The 19,283-nt window shown below is 43.7% G+C and overlaps 1 protein-coding gene across 1 annotated transcript in view; it reads left to right on the forward strand.

The window, feature by feature from the left end:
* LOC126278188 (lachesin-like) overlaps nucleotides 1-19,283 on the forward strand; it is a 656,873-nt gene that overhangs the window by 318,759 nt on the left and 318,831 nt on the right. The window contains exon 3 of the mRNA XM_049978103.1: nucleotides 8,834-9,041. Coding sequence (XP_049834060.1) covers nucleotides 8,834-9,041 — 208 coding nt within the window. The remainder of the gene's footprint in view (nucleotides 1-8,833; nucleotides 9,042-19,283) is intronic.

Consider the following 19,283-nt stretch of genomic DNA (forward strand, 5'->3'; position numbering starts at 1 on the left):
GTAACAAAGTTCCTGAATTTACCGCCCACCAGGAAATTAGTCGTGCTCAAATTATTCTCGGAACCGAGGAGTGACTGAAACCCGGAGCAGAAAGTTCTGAAACATTTAGCGAGGCCTGGAACGCATATTACAAATACACTTTATATTGAAGAGGATGGGGAGCGTTCATTGCAATCAACAAAAATATTGTGTCTATCGAGGACGAAAGTGAGTGCGACTGCGAAGTCATCAGGACGGTCCCGCCGAACGTAAGTTAATTATCGTTTTTTTTACCGGCCATGACAATTTTAGAAAAGTTCAACGAAAGTCTACGTTCAGAAGCGTGGCTAATATCCCGGCCAGGCAATATTAGTTCGAGGCGACTTTAATCTGCTGCTCAGAGACTGGGACGTCTATGAATTCATTGCATGTAGTAGTAGCAGCTAGCCTTTTCAACACGTTTTTTCGAAAACTCTCTTCAACAACTAGTTCGACAGTTCACATGCAATGTAAATATTTTAGATCTTGTGGCAACAAACAGGCCTGACCTTATCAATTGTGTCACTATATAGACTGGGATAAGTGACCGTAATATCTTCATAGCTACGAAGGTTAATGAAGCTAAGAAGTCCATCAACACGGCTAGGAGAACATTTTTGATAAAAAGAGCATATAATCATTTGTTAGTATCCCACTTAGACAATGAACGGACATCAATTAATTTCAATATTATGGACACAGTGGAGTTATGGACAACGTTTAAACGGACTGTAAATCGTGCGATTGGGAAGTATTTTCCGAGTAAGAGGATTAAGGACGGAAAACACGTATTGTTTAATAATACAAATTCGGAAAAATTCTGAGGAGGCAGAAACAGTTGCACTTTCGGATTGAAATTTTTTTTTAATGAGGATAGCCTGAATTTAGCAGAAATACGTGCGTCTGTAAAGAACATGCCCGAAGCACACATCTACCACCGTCATAATTTAGCAAAAGATCTTGCGAACTCGAAAAGATTCTGGTCGTATGTAAATCACTAAGTTGATAGAATTCTTCTGTCCAGTCATTTTTTGACCAGTTTGCTGCAGCAGTAGCATGTAGCGAAAGGGAACTGAAGTTTTAAATTTTGCTTTCAAGAAATCATTCACGCAGGAGAATCAAACAAATATAGCGTCGTTTGGTTGTGGCCAGAATCCTGTATGGAAGGCTACTAAAGGGCATCGCTCGCATGGAGAAAAAAAAGAGTTGAAAAGCTAAAGTCACCATGTTACGACGGAATTCGTATTCGGTTTTACAGAGAGTATGGCACTGGCCCTGGTCCAGGCGGAGGTTTGAGTCGTCCTTCGGACATGTGTGTGTGTGTGTGTGTGTGTGTGTGTGTGTGTGTGTGTGTGTTTGTCCTTAGGATAATTTAGGTTAAGTAGTGTGTAAGCTAATGGACTGATGACCTTAGCAGTCAAGTCCCATAAGATTTCACACACATTTGAACTTTTTTTTTGTGCACTGGCTCCATACTTAGTTTCAATTTATGGCTGATCTCTCACCTAGCGTAGAGTCCCAAGCGTATGTGACTCACTCGAAATCCTAGACCAATATACTCAGCACTGTTTTGCTGCGTTATTGAATTTATTCTCACTTCGAATGCAATAAATTTCCTTCAGCCGCAAGAGCTTCTGTGGACAGTTCCGCACAGATTTAGAAAGCATCGTTCGTCCGAAACTTAGGTTACCCGTTTCTCACATGATGTCCAGCACGTCATGGATAAAGAGAAACAGACAGATTCCATAATCGTAGATTTCAGGAAAGCGATTGACGCCGTGTCTCACCGCAGACTGTTAACTGATGTAGGGGCATACGGAATAGGTTCCCAGTCATGTGAGGGTTTCGAAGAGTAATGCAGTAATTAAATTAAGAGCGTTGTCTAGGGGTAGCAGCTGTGGATATTAATCGAAACGTCCTCAGTACCGGGTTGGAACTTCGCCCCTGCTTATATTTTGAATCAAGATGGTTAACAATGGCGGTGGCTGACTTCCGGGATAAGAAGTCATCCTCGTTCTCTCTACGGGCTTGTAGAAAAGGGCGACGGAGCCGACAGAGGTTCAGGGCACTACCTTTCCCTTTGTGTTGGGAAGCCCCCTAAAAGGAGATGGGTGTGAATATGTCTGATGGAGCTGGATTGACCGCATTCAAGTCTAGAACACTAACAAGCAACAATGCATTGCTTGACTTAAATTGAAATATCTGATCTTCAATAACCGCCACACGAACTAATTATGTTTCTGATGGAGACGTTCAACACTCTGGTTCTCTTCAGATTTTGGGAGGGCTGACGCTCGGGTGATGCATTTAATATCACTCATTCTATGAAAAGTGTTCCAGACATTGATAGTGGAGACAACGATATCGATATTGTCGAATACATATTGACAGAATTTCACTCTTCGAACTGACGCTTCAGCGTGGATTCAGTTGGCAGCTACAGTTGTTGAACTTACTTACACAAAACCTCATGTAAAAAAAATGGCTCTGAGCACTATGGGACTTAACATCTATGGTCATCAGTCCCCTAGAACTACTTAAACCTAACTAGCCTAAGGATAACACACAACACCCAGCCATCACAAGGCAGAGAAAATCCCTGACCCCGCCGGGAATCGAACCCGGGAACCCGGGTGCGGGAGGCGAGAACGCTACCGCACGACCACGAGATGCGGGCCCTCATGTAACAACAACAAATTGGAAATCTGTAGTAAGGTCTTAAGGGACCAAACTACACAGGTCATCGGTCCTTAAGCGTACACACTACTTAATCTAACTTAAACTGACTTACGCCAAGGACAACACACACGCCCATGCCCGAGGGAGAACTCGAACCTCCGACGGGGGGAGCCGTACGGGCCTTGACAAGGCGCGCTACATCGCGCGGCTACCTCGCGCGGCCTAACAACTAAAAGTAAGCCCTCACATAATAAACTGAAAACAACACCACAAAATAAACATGATCTCAAAAGTTATTTGGTCTACTAACATAAGGGAACAGGACAGGAAATGCTGACGTGGTACAGTTTGCCTAGAAACTGAAAAGGTAGCAGCATTAATCGTGGGGGAAGATAGCTCCCCCGCAAGATCACTACAGACCCTGTACAGCACTACTAAGACTTGATTTTCCGTCTAGATGTGCTGAACACGGTGCGGATATTTACGCAGTTTCTGTCCATGCGTTTTCTGCGTTACAGTTATTAGTAACTCATATCGGTATTGCGTGTTGAGTTAACGCATTTTGTGGAAAATAAGCCCCCTCTTCCCCCCAACCCCCATCTGCTCCAGGACATGTCTGTGCGCTCCATCGCCAGTGATTCATAAGGCATGTTGTGATTCTGCGGAAGAACGGTATATCTTTTTGAATCACTCATTACTGGGTTTTTACGACGTAGTGGGATAGGAATAATGGGGAATCACCTGCTCAGTCTTCAGAGCTGTGTAGAAAGTAAGTTCGTGGACAATCCGGTGGTCTTCGTAGCCTGGCGTTCCTACACGACTGATTGCCCTCTCCCTCAAACCCCCCTCCCCCACCTACCCTGTCCGTCTACCCTGTTACACCCTTGGAACACAATGTGTCTCTTAATACTTCTCTACTGCACTTAGGGGTAGTACACGCAATTAATATTTGTTCTTAATAAAAATATGGCTCTGAGCACTATGCGACTTAATATCTGAGGTCATCAGTCCCCTAGAACTTAGAACTACTTAAACCTAACCAACCTAACGACATCATGCACATCCATGCCCGGGGCAAGATTCGAACCTGCAACCGTAGCGGTCGCGGTTCAAGACTGTAGCGCCTAGAACCGCTCGGCCACCCTGGCCGGCTGTTCATAATACATTTGATTTAAAGACAAACGTTAATTTATACTCTTGATCAATGCGTTTTAATAACCTGAGCTTTTTGCATCCCCTACAGCGCGGAAACTATTAGTCCTAGAGAAAATATTAAATAACTAATGTACTTTAAATTTCTATCGGGAAACGTTTTCGTCTGAGGCCGTGGTTTCAAGATACTCAGAAAAAAACATAAACTTTTAAACGCCCCTCTCTCCGTCGGTCGCACCACATCCATCAAGATATTCAGTATGTTTTTCTTTACTGCGTTACTAGAAGGTCCCGTTCTTGACTATTGCTTAGGTGTTTGGATCAACACCAGGCAGGATTAAACACGGAATCGAGCATTTCGAATTTGTTACCAGTACGATCAACAAGTGAAAATACGGAGATGCATAGTGAACTCTGTCGGTATTGTCTAGAGATAGGACTACAGGCTTTTTGTCGGACGCTATTGAGGAAATTTAGAAAACCGTAATCTAAAGCCGACTGCAGAAGATCGTCCGGCGCTCGCGGTCGTGCGGTAGCGTTCTCGCTTCCCAAGCCCGGGTTCCCGGATTCGATTCCCGGCGTGGTCATTCTAAGTTCTAGGTGACTGATGACCATAGATGTTAAGTCCCATACTGCTCAGAGCCATTCGAACCGTTTTGCAGAGGATCATACAGCCACCAAAGTATATTTCGCTTTAAGACCACAAAGATAAATCAAATTAGGGCACAGAGAGGCATACAGTCATTTTTCGCAAGCTGTATTTGCGAGTGGAGTAGGAAAGTACCCTCTGTATGCACCGTACTGTGGCTTGCGGAATGTGTATCCTCGATACTAGCACTGGGTCAGCGTTGCTGACGTAGTTCGTCGCACTCGCGTTCTGCCGCGGATAGATCTGGGGATCATGCTGGCCGCAGCACGACCTCCGCACCACATCCAGAGCCTAGTGATTCGTCGATGTGTGGACGAGCATTGTCCTGTTGAGATATGGAATCAGGGTCCTGTCGCATCGGAGGTGACAAGTGATGAGTAAGAATGTTCCTGATTCACATCCAGTTCCTAGTGTTTCGTCGATGTTTGAATGAGCGTTGTCCTGCTGAGATATGGAATCAGGATCCTGTCGCATCGGAGGTAACAAGTGATGAGTAAGAATGTCCCTGATTCACATCCAGTTCATAGTGATTCGTCGATGTTTGGATGAGCATTGTCCTCTTCAAATATGGCATCAGGATTCTGGCGCATCGGCGGTAGCAAGTGATGAGTAAGAATGTCCTTCATGTATCGTTGTACTGTCAGTTACATGAGTCACTTCCGACCATGTCCTGAAATTACAAGCGATGCCGCCAGGAGCACAATCACTATGTCTTTGGAAGTCACTGTAAGAATAGGGCTTCTTTCCCAAGTCGCTGCCACACTCGCTGCTGATGGTCATCTGGAGCGGTACAGAACTATGATTCATCGCTGAACACTGTGTGACACCATTCACCAGCAGTACATGCTTCCCATTAACTGCACCACTCGGAAAGGCCCTATTTGAGGTGTGTTGCTAGCATCAGCCTATGCATGGGACTGTAATCCAATAGCCCAGGTGCTGCTAGTCTCAGGCTCATGTTACCGGATGCTTCAGATTGTTGTAGGAAGGCTGTAACTTGTTCTCGGATGTGAAGAGCAGATGTCAAAGGTCAAGATGCGAAAGTTTCAGATGTGTGATCCTCTCGTCCGACGGTCAGACACGTTTACTGGAAACTTCAAGACAAGCATGTCTGCACTCTCGTACACATGCAGTCCAACATAAGGCCAATGTCTAATCTAATTGCCCCACAAATCTGGATACTGCACCATTCGACCAGCTGACCAAACGGAGACGATCCATAAGGCCTCTGTCAAACTGTGGCTGGTGCTGATGTCGGATTGTCACACGAGTATAAAGCATCTCTGTGTCCTTCACACTGATCACTCAGTATCTAACGGTCTTCATGCCCGTTATATCCTCTGCCACTCCTAGTAACAGTACTAAATACAAACAGCAGTCTGGTAACAGTTGTACCTATCGCAAGGAATTTTAATTGTAATCATTTACAAACCTACCAATAGCGTTTACGAGTAAGACGTTACTTTGACATCCATACCTTCCGGGTGCTTCACTTTTTTGATGGGGCAGTCTATTAATGAAAATACATGGAGGACATTCTTACTCATCACTTGTTATCTCCCAAACGACAGAATCCCGATGCCATATTTTTAGAGGAATTTAATACATAAATTTTCTATACCGATGAGTTGGCAGTTAGCGCAGCAATTATGTGTGTGACACAAAGGTAGCCCATATTCTACAAACAGAGAATGATACGTTGGTACTGAAGTATTTTTCCCTGATTTTCGCAAGTCGTTAGTTGATTGCATTAAAAAGTTTCTAAGTACTACCAAGGTGGCAATATCCCTTGAAACCAATTAGTTCTATGAAATTAACCACGACTATTAGACATGACCAGTGCCCAGGAGGTTAATGTTACAGAGGCGTCCTTCTATACTGGAAAGAACACGGTATGATGTCCATAAGTAGCTGTTCCACAACGGCCTATCACACACAGCATTAAACACTAGCGCCCTCCCTTCTCCTACTACACTCTCGCTTCTGTTGTAGGTACGGTAGGTCAAAAATGGTTCAAATGGATCTGAGAACTATGGGACGTAACATCTTAGGTCATCACTCCCCTAGAACTTAGAACTAATTAAACCTAACTAACCTAAGGACATCACACGTATCCATGCCCGAGGTAGTATTCGAAGCTACGACCGTAGCGGTCGTCCGGTTCCAAACTGAAGCCCGTAGAACCGCATGGCCACTGCGGCCGGCATACGGTAGTTCCCCTGAACAAATGGACCTACAGTTTAGCCCACATCTTGTAACAATAGCCCTGGATGCTGATGCAACATAGGTTTAGCGAAGGCCGCTGCAGGTACAGAAATAAATGAACCGCTTAGATTCCAGCAGAGGACGGCCCGAGCCCCACGAGGAAGACAGACCGTGGTGCGTACGTCACAGCACGTGACACAGCAGCTCTCAGGATTACCAGCAGCCGTCTCCGGCTGTGAGCGAGTTAATACACTACGGGCCACTAAAATTGCTACACCAAGAAGAAACGCAGATGATAAACAGGTATTCATTGGACAAATATAGAATACTAGAACTGACATGTGAATACATTTTCACGCTATTTGGGTGCATGGATGCTGAGAAATCAATACCCGAAACGACAACTTCTGGCCTCAATAGCGACCTTGATACGCCTGGGCATTGAGTAAAACAGAGCTTGGATGGCGTGTACAGGTACGCTTCCCATGCACCTACAACACGATACCACAGTTCATCAAGAGTAGTGACTCGTGTATTGTGACAAGCCAGTTGCTAGGCCACCATTGAGTAGACGTTTTCAGTTGGTGAAAGATCTGGAGAATTAGTCGCACATTATCTGTATCCTGAAAGGCTTGTACAGGACCTACAATATCCGATCGTACATTATCCTACAGAAATGTAGGGTTTCGCAGGGATCGAATGAGGGGTAGAACCACGGGTCGTAACACATCTGAAATGTAGCGCCCACTGTTCAGAGTGCCGCCAGTGCGAACAAGAGGTGACCGAGACGTGTAACCAATCGCACCCCGTATCATCACGCCGCGTGATACGCTACTATCACGAAAACGAATACACGCTTCCAATGTGCGTTCACCGCGATGTCGCCAAACATGGATGCGACCATCGTGATGCTGTAAACAGAACCAGGATTCATTCGAAAAAATCATGTTTTTCCACTCGTGTACCCAGGTTCGTCGTTGAGTTCACTACCACAGGCGCTTCTGGCTAAAAATGGCTCTGAGCACTATGGGACTTCACATCTGTGGTCATCAGTACCCAATAACTTAGAACTACTTAAACCTAACTTCACACACATTAATTCCCGAGGCAGGATTCGAACCTGCGACCGTAGCAGTCCCGCGGTTCCGGACTGAGCGCCTAGAACCGCGAGACCACCACAATCGGCCCCAGGCGCTCCTGTGCGTGATGCAGCGTCAAGGGTAACCGCAGCCATGGTCTCCGAGCTGATCGTCCGTGCTGCTGCAAGCGTCGTCGAACTGTTCGTGGAGATGGTTGTTGTCTTGCAAACATCCCCATCTGTTGACTCTGGGATCGAGATGTGGTTGCACGATCCGTTACAGTCATGCGGTTATGATGCCTGTCATCTCAAGTGCTAGTGATACGAGGCCGTTGGGATCCAGCACGGCGTTCCGTATTACCCACCTGAACCCACAAATTTCATATTCTCCTAACAGTCATTGTATCTCGACCATCGCGAGCAGAAATTTCGCGATACGATAAAGCACAATCCCGATAGGATACAATCCAACCTTTATCAAAGTCGGAAACGTGATGGTACGCATTTCTCCTACTTACACGAACCATCACAACAACGTTTCACCAGGCGACGCCCGTCAACTGCTGTTTGGGTATGAGAAATCGGATGGAGACTTTCCTCATGTCAGCACGTTGTAGGTGTCGCCACCAGCGCCAACCTTGCGTGAATGCTCTGAAAAGCTAACCATTTGCATATAACAGCATCTTCTTCCTTTATGTTAAATGTCGCTTCTGTCGCACGTCATCTTCGTGTTGTAGCAATTTTAATAGCCAGTACAGTATTTTGGACCAAATTAGTAATGATTGACTGTGCACGTAAATGCATAAATGTTATCGGTAGTACACTACACAATGAAGACCTATAGTGGGGTACCTTTTCGATTAGATATTGATTTCCCGTGGACCTTGAACAGAGCCAAGCGTTCGCGAACCGTGGCGGACAAGCCTACTAGTGTGACGTCACAAGTCCGTTGCAGGGCCCGTACATCTCGTTGGCCCCGGAACGGCCGACCACCTGCTGCAGCCGCGCCTCGCTGACTGCGCTGCAGCTAACTGCCGCCCGTGTCTCGCCAGGTAGTGTGGCTGCGGGCGGACGACCAGACGCTGCTGTCGCTGCAGGACAAGGTCGTGACGCACAACAACCGTGTCGCAGTCTCGCACGACCAGCTGCGGACGTGGCGGCTGCACCTGCGCCAGCTCAAGGAGGCCGACCGTGGCTGCTACACCTGCCAGATCAACACGAGCGTCATGAAGCAGCAGTTCGGCTGCATCGACGTGCACGGTGAGTGACGGTGTCTTACTGGACACTGCAGCACGGATACCTAGACACTAGTTTACAGACGCTACTTCTGTGCCGCGGCTTTTACACCTGCCAGATCAACACGAGCATCATGATGCAACAGTTCGACTGAATCGACGTGCAGGGTGAGTAACGCTGTCTTACTGTGCACTCCAGCACGGATACCTACACAGAAGTTTACAGACACTACTCCTTTCCCACTGCTGCTACACCTTCCAGATCAACACGAGCGTGATTAAGAAGCAGTTCGGAAGCATCAACATGCACATTGAGTAATGCTGTCTTACTGGACACTCCAGTACGGGTACCTAGACAGTAGTTTACAGAGACTACTGCTGTCCCATAGTCCAATAAAACATATGTGGTTTCAGAAAGATGGCCATGATCTCACAAGACTATCTTCTAGGAGGGCATACTGAATAGCAATGCCTCCTAATTTTTTCGTGAAAACTGTTAAATCTTTTCAAAAGTAAAACAAAATTCATTATCATTCTAAACTTATATTCTTCATGGTTGGTTCGCTGATGGGCGTAGGGGCCCAAATTGCGAGGTCATCTGTCCCATTGTATGAGGGAAGAGTAAGGAAGGAAATCGGCTGTGCCCTTTCCAAGGGATCATCCTATCATTTGCCCTTAAGCGATTTGGGGAAATAATGGCAAACGGATCTCAGGATGGGCGGAAGCGGGTTTGAACCGTCTTCCTCCCGAATTTGACTCCAGTGAGTTAACCATACGCTATATATGTATATTCTTCATCTTTACATATTTGTTTCTCAACCCAGTCACCCTGGTGACGAACAATTTATCCCGACGAGGGATCTATTTGTTGACGCCGTCACTGTATAATGTTTGAATTTCTTGATGGAGTCACAACCTCACCTCCCCATCAAAGTGATGCCCTCGAATGTCCTCTTCAAGTTATGGATGTAGGTGATAATCGGATGAGGCAAAGTCAGGACTGCATGGGTGATGATTGATGACAGTGAATGCAATACGTCGGATTGTTGCAGATATCGCAGAACTCGTGCCTTATCTGGCACTGTGTTACTCACGAATCAATGTTGTTGTGTTAAACACTGTGATGTTACAAGCTACAACACAGAGCGCTCTAGTGACAGAAACCTACGAAGATGTAGACATGAACGATTAAGACACAGCATGTTATTTTATTTAAAATGTTTTAAGAGTTTTCACAAAAAACATTCGGAGTTATTAGTTTCTAACACGCACTGTTAAATGAATATAAAACAAATACCTCACATATGCTTTGCACATTTTTTTTTCTAGAGAACCGTCACATTTTGCAATGATATACGTTTTACATGCATGCACTTACTATCTTGATGTACATGTTACATTATCACGTTCAGGTTCAAATTTTTCACTTAGTTATCACATACGTTAAATAAACGCGACTACCATCCAGGTGACTGCCCCATACTTCTCCGAGCATGTCTGACACTGTTTCATTCGCTGTAATCAGCACTGATCTTCACTCAGAGTTGCTGGAATGGGAGATACACAGATCAAGTCTTTCGTAAATCCCCTCACAAGAAAGACGTACCTTGGTAGCAGGCAATTGTGAGAACCAAGTTGCGATTCGAAATCCCAATATCCCTTAACTGTATAGGGTAAAATGCTGCACTCTCGAAAAACATCTTGATGCACATCTCTAACGGACTGGCTTCGATTGTAAGTAAGAATGTGTAATACCTTCCGTTGCCTTGTGTAAGAATAACGTCATCTACATCCTTACCAGTAAATTAACTGGCTAGTTGTGCTAGATGGCATGCCTCCACGTCTATAAATTTCTGTAATTTGATTCCTTTTCCGGTGATTACGGCACTGTCGTGTCCTACTGACAACACGAAGCAGAGGTAGTAAAAACCGGTCGAGTGAGCACTTAGAGAGAGAAAGCGACTTGTGAACCTTTCGGTCGGTTTAGTTATCGGTCGCAGCTAGACTAACTGCGAGGCAGATTGCTCCTCAAAATCTCTGGTATGGAACTGCATCTGCCATGCAGTGGTTCACATAATGAGAAAAGAAACGCCCTAAAAATGAGTTCTGGATGTTGGTTCTCTTAAACAGGTTAAGAATAATAACTGGGAAAGGTTATCTGCCCACTAAATTGAGAACCTTGATTGAGATTAATCTCCATTTATTTACTGTTTTTTGGTACACATAAAAAAGTAATATAGTACAGAAAGAAACGGGACTACAAGCAGTGGACATTGAGATCACTTAAATGGATCTTAGAGCTACTTGAAAAATCTGCATCGAATGGATGAGGGAATAGTAATGTTGATTTCAACAAGTCCGTCCCTCAAATGCATAATTTTTGTTGGACATTAAGTGATTGTTCTGATCATACTAAAAATCGGGGAACTGATTTGAGGTGCAATTACATAATCGCACTTGGTCATGGAAGAACCTTGTACTAAAAGATGAAAAATGTATTTGCGTTGTCCAATTAAAAACACTTAACCATTCTTCTATCATGGCAGTCCACTCTCCAAGGTATTATCAACAGAATCGATGACTCAGAGTGAGAAGACCTGTGTCCCCTACAACATGAAGGAAGCAACAACCCATTGATGGAGTGATGAGGTGATTTTCGAAATTCAATCTGTGGCTCTCGTCCTTGTCTCAGAACCACATGTCTTCTTCCGCATTGCCTTAGTGAGTATCTTCTATGATCAAGTTCCCTAATTTTTTGTATTTTCTTTCTGTCCCATAGTTTCCTATAAAAGCTGCATGCAAATGTTCCCCCACCATTGGTTACTTATGGCCAACGATTAATCGATGAAATTTTTGGAGATGGCGATCTAACAATCAGATTGCGAATAACTTTTTAATTTCCTTAATGAAATGCCTACCCACATTCCGAGAACTAGAAATTGTTGTCCACATGGATTAGCGTACAGATGACGCCATACCTCCGTCACAAAGGGGAAAGCAGAAGCTTCAACAATAACTGCAGTAGCTACAAGAGAAAACAGCGCTAGATTGCTATCTTTTCGCCAGGATATCTTCCACCAGCTTTCTCCGAAAGGCGGTCGGCAAAAGACGCACAACCAGTGGAGATCTCAGCTCGTAAAGTAATATATTGTGCACTGACCAGACGCACACCACTGTTGCATAAACCAAGTTATTTTTTAATGAGTCAACAGCTGCATAGGGTGAGGTCTGCAGTTGTAAGGTCCTCGGATCACACATGTTCCCACCTCTGCACAGTGGATAATGTAGGCTGTACAGACAAATTCTACCTGCAAAATATCAGAGGAACCACAGCCCTGTGCTCCAGATGGGTGTCCTTAGAAGTTGCCCCGTCCCCCCCAAGGGAAACACCCGCCGTTCACAGCAGCTTTCTACAATGCCTTCTACGTGCCTCACGCACTTTACATGCTGATAAAAGAGAAGTAAATTGGGTGTTGCCGGCTCACCCTTCACAACCATTGACACTGAAACGTAGGGAGAAAAAGAAACGAAATTTTTTTTGCAAGTCAACCACTGCAGTAATAGTTGCTGAAAAGCTTGCACTAAAAAACACATCGAGCCAAAATAACACAAAATACGCTTATAGCAGACTGAATAACCCATTCAACCAGGACCTGGCCCCAGTCACTAATACTAGACGTGTACTTCGCCCGACTCTCTGCCTAAATTTCCACAGTAGCTGATCGTGCTGTACTATTAAAAAAAAGCAGTTCATTAAAACCTAGACATTTCACTTAGCCACAAAAAAACGGGGCAAATAACTTCACGCTTAAGTCTCAGAAAGTATCTAACAATTAATAAAACATCGCTTAATACCAATGAAACAGCCTTATGTTAACTAGTGCATTCAAAAGGGTGACGAACCAGACGGAAACACGCAGAAAAATGAATGAAATTACTACGTATGACTTTAGGAGGAGGAGGAGATTAGTGTTTAACGTCCCGTCGACAACGAGGTCATTAGAGACGGAGCGCAAGCTCGGGTGAGGGAAGGATGGGGAAGGAAATCAGCCGAGCCCTTTCAAAGGAACCATCCCGGCATTTGCCTGAAAGGATTTAGGGATATCACGGAAAACCTAAATCAGAATGGCCGGAGACGTGATTGAACCGTCGTCCTCCCGAATGCGGTTCCAGTGTGCTAGCCACTGCGCCAGCTCGCTCGGTAGGACTTTAGGAAAGACATAAAGTAAGTCTGATCAGTTTACAAACATCCCAAACACCTAACAACATTAAAAAGTAACGATTCTGAAAAAAAAAAGTTACTCAGTTTGTCAGGCTCCAAAACACAAAAACAGGAGTTAATTAATCCAAGTTCACAGGCCTCTTGTGTACCAAGAAGGAAAGCCAGCGCTAGACACCTAGTTCATTATCAGAAACAATCTTTACAGCAACTGACGAAGCTTGACCAAACAAACAAAACGGCCCAGGAAGAATGTTAATATGCGCGGCTTACAGCACGCCAAACGAAGGAATCAGACTTCGGGAAATAATTATGTACAATAATATAATTAGATAGAATGGCCAGCTATAACCTGGCTTAGGCGAACCATTCAGGTCATGTTAGTAGACAGATGTTTAACCACGAGGCTAACTGGGGTCAAAACCTTCCTATGGAATATGGTAACAACTTATTAGACATTTGTTTTGTGTTCCTGGCCTTGAGTTCCAAATTTCTGATAAAACAGTATCTCCCGTGTTCACCTTTGCAGGATACCTACCCCGATTACAACATGCATGTCAATACTGTTTTTGTTCGTCCACATAATCACAGGTTTATCCCACTCCAGAAGGAGATCATTAAAATACATCAAGAGAATCGACGACAGGTAAGAGGATAATCTAACATCAGAGCAGCCGGGGTTGCCTTCTGTGTCTCATGGACAGCAGTTTTAAAGACCAAATTCATCAAAGGTACAAATTGACATACAGCGCCAGGCGGGTGCGGACGGCAGAGAGAGAGCACCCAGCGCCCTCTGGGCATAAATACTGGACATGATCCTCCAATACGGCAGTCTCAAGTAGGACCTGAAAAAGGCAATGAGTTACGTAGCCGAAATATTGTGCCAGAGCGACACAAACATCCGGCAGTAGAACCGATTATTCCACATGACAAGATCTCGCCGGGAGAGCCTGATGAGTTACAAAGGTACAACTTGTCTCAGTATGAGAATGAAAGATATGAGGGAGGATTTAAGATTACGGTTCACCGATTCAGCAAAGGAAGACTTCAAAAAATAAAGAATGATTCTAATGTGAGTCATTGCAATCAAAAAGAAGAATTTTCATAACTCTTTGGGAACAAAGGTGGCGGCGTTATCTCTGAGTTCCTAGAAGGATTAAAAGTAGAAAAAAGAAATTAGTCAAATGTTGAACAGTTAATCCGGTTGTCACACGCCTACCGAGCATCAGCCACATAATAAAAGATACTTCATTAATAGTAAAAAATATGCACCTGTTACCCTGTTGGATATGAGGAACGGGCCCCAAATCATCTATAAAGGTCTTATTCATGGGCTTCTCTTTATGGGTAGAGTAATAACCACGACGAGCATTTGAACTAGACTCAGCAACCTTATACAAGTCGTTAACGTAGGCCAGAAGAGGTGGTATTTGATTTTCGATATCGTATTGTAGCTCCCCAAATGTCCACAAGCAAGTGTTTACGAAAATACTGAAAAAACAGTAGGAATAATGTCCTTTGGCAGCTAAATTTTTCACCTGTTATCATAGTAGATGAGGGCACAAAGGAGCTCTGTATGAAATTGGTAACACGTTACTTGTTTCCAGTGAGAAGCATCCCTTTAACGCTGTGTACGATCGGACCCTGATCCAGCTTTTCCCTTAAATTACCAGATAACGAAGACATCTCGGGGATTACTTGCAAGGAGCAGGGTACACGCTTATTTTCCTTACAAACTTTCGCACTCAGCCTTGTGGCTCAAGGCGACCGCAATCTGATTATCTGTTCCTCCTGTGTGCTTCACTGAAGGTGGAAATTCGTGCAGCCGAACTCGCGACCTAGTTTCACGTAGACGAGCAAGCACCGAGTTCAATGCCAGGTAGTCAGTTTCTACCAAAAATACGTGATGTTCCAGATAAAAGAGAAATTTTGCCAAAGTATGGAGGACCACTAATGCTCTTAATCATTGATAGAGTATATCGGTTAGGCAGCAAACAAGGCCCTATAAGGGTACGTGACCGGTCTCCTGTCACTGGCTTTCTCCTAAATAAGGACCGCGGCGTTTGATCAGTATGGCAGTTAAAAATCCGGAATCGCCAAGACGACAGCAAGCTTTAGAGGATCAAACGTCGCCTGCTCACGAAAGTCTACTTAAAAGCCAAGAACGGCGCAGCTCATTCAAGGGGACAACTGACTGCGCAAATTTGAATATGAATTTACTAAAACAATATATTATACCTTGAAATGGAAATATATGTCCTTATACTTGGATACAGGAAACTTCTGAGTGGCTCTCCTCTAGCAGCATAAACCGAATGTCCGAAAACGGAAATTTCCTCCGGTTCAGATTCAGTTCAAGTAGTTTGGTGGTGAAGCTCGCTCCAAGCAAATGAACTGAAAATCGCCTAATATGTTCCTAACGTTCTTGAAATGTCCTATTATGTACAGCTATATCGTTTGATTACCTACAACCACACTTAAACCTAAGATTCCCCAAAAGAGAGTCCAATAAATGTGAAAGAACTGTGGTATCAATAGATAATCCAAACAAAATGCGACTGAATTCAAATCGGTACCAATCAGTAGAAACCACTGTCAGGGGTTTCTATTCTTCAGCCAAGGGTACTTAATGGCAAGCTTGGTCAAACTCTCACACGTTATAATAACACGCCCCAGTGAACAACATAAAGCAGTTATGCAAATCTAGCAATGGCACTGCAAAGTCGCCTGTTGATTTAAGGGCATGAGAATCCTCTCCATTTCACATCGGCATCAGAAAGATGAATGAACATGGGAAAAGGTCGATGGCTTAATAATCCCTTTAGCAAACAGCTTGCCAATAATCTGATGCAGGTCCTTAATCTTTGATGACGATAGCTGATATGACACTTGGCGAAATGACGTATTATAGGGTAGCTGTATTCGATACTGAGCCGTGTCTATAGCACCCAGCATGTCAGTCAATACATCAGGAAACTGTCTAAGCATCTTCGAAAGCTGTTAGGCCTCCCTTCTATCGAAATAACAAACAAAACATAGTTCAGCACATTTACTGGAGATGTTATTACTGCCTTGGGTGCAACTATGGTCACATAATCGACCAATCTTACGTGGCTGAAATTGAAAACAGGACTGAATGTTGGAATAATCAAGAGCCAAGGCATTCCCCGTAATAAAATCACAAGGTAGAAAGTGATTACATCATAAAAAGAAACGCCTGCAGTCGTCGTTTTGGTTCTATTTTATTAAGTTGCAACCAGTTACGGTGCAGCCATCAATTTCCAAGTACCTGGTAGTTGACGATTGCAGTGAAAACACCGTTATTACGGTATTCTACAGAAGCTACGTCATATATGTTGGCCACTGATGGAATCGTGTATGCGATCGGAGCTCACTTCCTCAACCCAATTTCAGGCCTGAAGATGGTGTATTGAGTCACCGAAAATGGCTGCGATATGATAAAACCATATCACAACGACGGCTACATTTTATTACGTAAGTGAAAGGCCGAAGTTCCGTAGACCCTCGATCACAAGAATCGACATGCGAAAACTAGCAAAAGAATAGAAGACAAGCCACTGAAAGTCATGAAATGTACTGGTCATGATAACCCCTGAATTCTCTCGCATTCCCACACCCACCTGTCAATGGCAATATCTATCCGTTGATGGATGATTGACCTGTTGCAGCTTAGATAACTCACAGATATCGCGGCACTTCGAAAACCACTAATAATCGAGGATACGATAGCTGCTCCCTGGGTCCAACAAGGTGCTCACAGCTTCATAATTAAAAGCTATGCACATAAACGTGGGAAACTGTCTTATAACTGTCCTGACCTTACTACACCCTTTCAGCAAAGACCTGATCTTTCGTCAGCTAATGTTTATTTGGCGGCAGCTTTCCCGGAATATCTCTCATCCAGTTGGCCATTATATTAAAAAAAAATCCTGGCCTTCTACAACGATAACATTTTCTACTTTTGGTGTACCCACAGAGTAATAGAAACGGACTCACTAGTCTTATACCTAGCATCGAGTTTCTCGTCTCCAAAGTGAATGCTCCCTATGCTTCCCTTAACTTCATCGAGGTCAGCAAGAGTACTAGGCTTCTCAGTAAATAAAATATGTAAATGATCTTCAAGTCACATTCCTTCCAGCATGATACTAATGGCTTCCGCTAGTGTAAATTTTAAATATAGTGCTGAAATGGCAGTTCGAATCTGCTCAATATACTGTACAAGCGTCTCATTATGAACTTTTGGTTTGGAGCTTGGCTGATTGGTTAACTTTTCGTCTATCCTAAAAGCCAAAATTATGATTTCATTGATGCTATTGGGCTTCTATCGCAAATTCATCAATCACATTATTGGTTCTACTAGTTAAGATAATGCAGTTTGATTCATATTTATTCAAGATACATTAATTTTAAGGTACTTCTGGGCTTATGAATATATGAAGGTATTCGCCCTGTTTATTCTGTGTAAAGCTGTTATCCTTAGTTTTAATGAACTATTTTTCGATTGTTATGGTGCACATTAGTCGCTCTGTGCCAGGCAAGACACCCCGAGGTTTTGTCCTCGTAAGTAGAAGTTATTTAGACCTTAATAAGATTTAGTTGAAAACTAATTTCAAAAACAAATGCCCTTTCAAGTTTACTATTGAAAGCTTCACTTTTCTTGACGCATTTTTCCAGACAACGCGAAAACGTCGTAAAGTCGAAATGTAGTGGTATTTTTGTTTTCGGTTTGGTGCAGTAAACGTTGAGAATACCGATTAACTATTCATATCTCACCCGCAATTCAAGCAGAGCGTATCCCTTCTTCATGAAGTTCATATTTCCGGAAAGTAGCGTAAATCTTAAACTGTTTTATTCATAAACTTTGCACCAGTAGTTTGTATGCACAGAATTTGTGCACATTAAAGTTAGACTAATAGCTACGTTTTATTGTGAATATGTTAATTAACAGATGCAGCAGTTGCGTAAGTCCTGAGTTGCCGATTTAAGCGAAATAATTAATTTTGTTGCATTGTATCATACACCTGAAACGCTAAACGGTAGACCAAAATTTTATGGTTCATAAATAATAAAATTTAGTCTAGTACAAAATAAGTTAAGTCATTTATTTTTTTTTAAGCTCTTAATCTGTGTCACAGTACGTGACAAGTGTGGATGTTGCTGTACGGTAGTCATACAGGGAGTTGTATGTGCAGGTTGTTAGCTGTAGTTCAACTGTGGCGATTGTAGTGGGGAAATCAATATGGCTCTCCCATGGACTCGCTCAAACTCAGTGAGATGTTCGGCGGCACAATGATGAAGTAAGTCTTGTTGCTGCACCTTTAATTATGCAGGACCGTGCTGAAATTAAATGCCTCCGAATGTTTACGTGAAGACTGTTGAAGCTATTTCAATAAATTTCGCTATCTTTCATCTCTACATACTTGTTTCTCAGCATAGTCACCCTGCTGAGGATCACATTTTCTTTCCCAGTGAGAGATCACTACGTTGATACTATCACCGTAGAACGTTTGACTTCGTTGAGTGGGCTTCAACTTCAGCTCTGCGTGCACCGTTTCATTACTATTGAAGTGAAGTCGTCGAAAGTGCTCTTTCAGTTTTGGGAACAGATGAAAATGGAAAGGGGGCCAAGCCGGGACTGTATGGAGGAAGATCAGTGGCACTGAATACAAGGCGTCACATTGTTGCGTATATCGTAGAGTTTGTGTGTGGTTTGGCATTGTCATGCTAAAAGAGACGGTGCTCCATCTGAGGACGAACTGTTTTCGGGGTTAGAAAGGCGACTACAGCACGCTGTTTCTCTCGAACTGAAATAGTCACGCTTCACACCGCCATGATACGCACTACACTATAGTGGCAGATATTGCAACTTGCATCAGCGAAGCGAGAAAGTCGATTAAGTAGTATGCAGGTAGCATGCAAGACATGGAAATGTTGTGTGTTTGCAATTAAACTGACAGTGTTCTGTGTGCTGCTGCAGTGCGGGCTCTATACATCGTAGGATGCTGAAACGTAGGAGGACGAAGCACA

This window comes from Schistocerca gregaria, chromosome 6, assembly GCF_023897955.1.
Source record: "Schistocerca gregaria isolate iqSchGreg1 chromosome 6, iqSchGreg1.2, whole genome shotgun sequence".
NCBI classification, from domain to species: domain Eukaryota; kingdom Metazoa; phylum Arthropoda; class Insecta; order Orthoptera; family Acrididae; genus Schistocerca; species Schistocerca gregaria.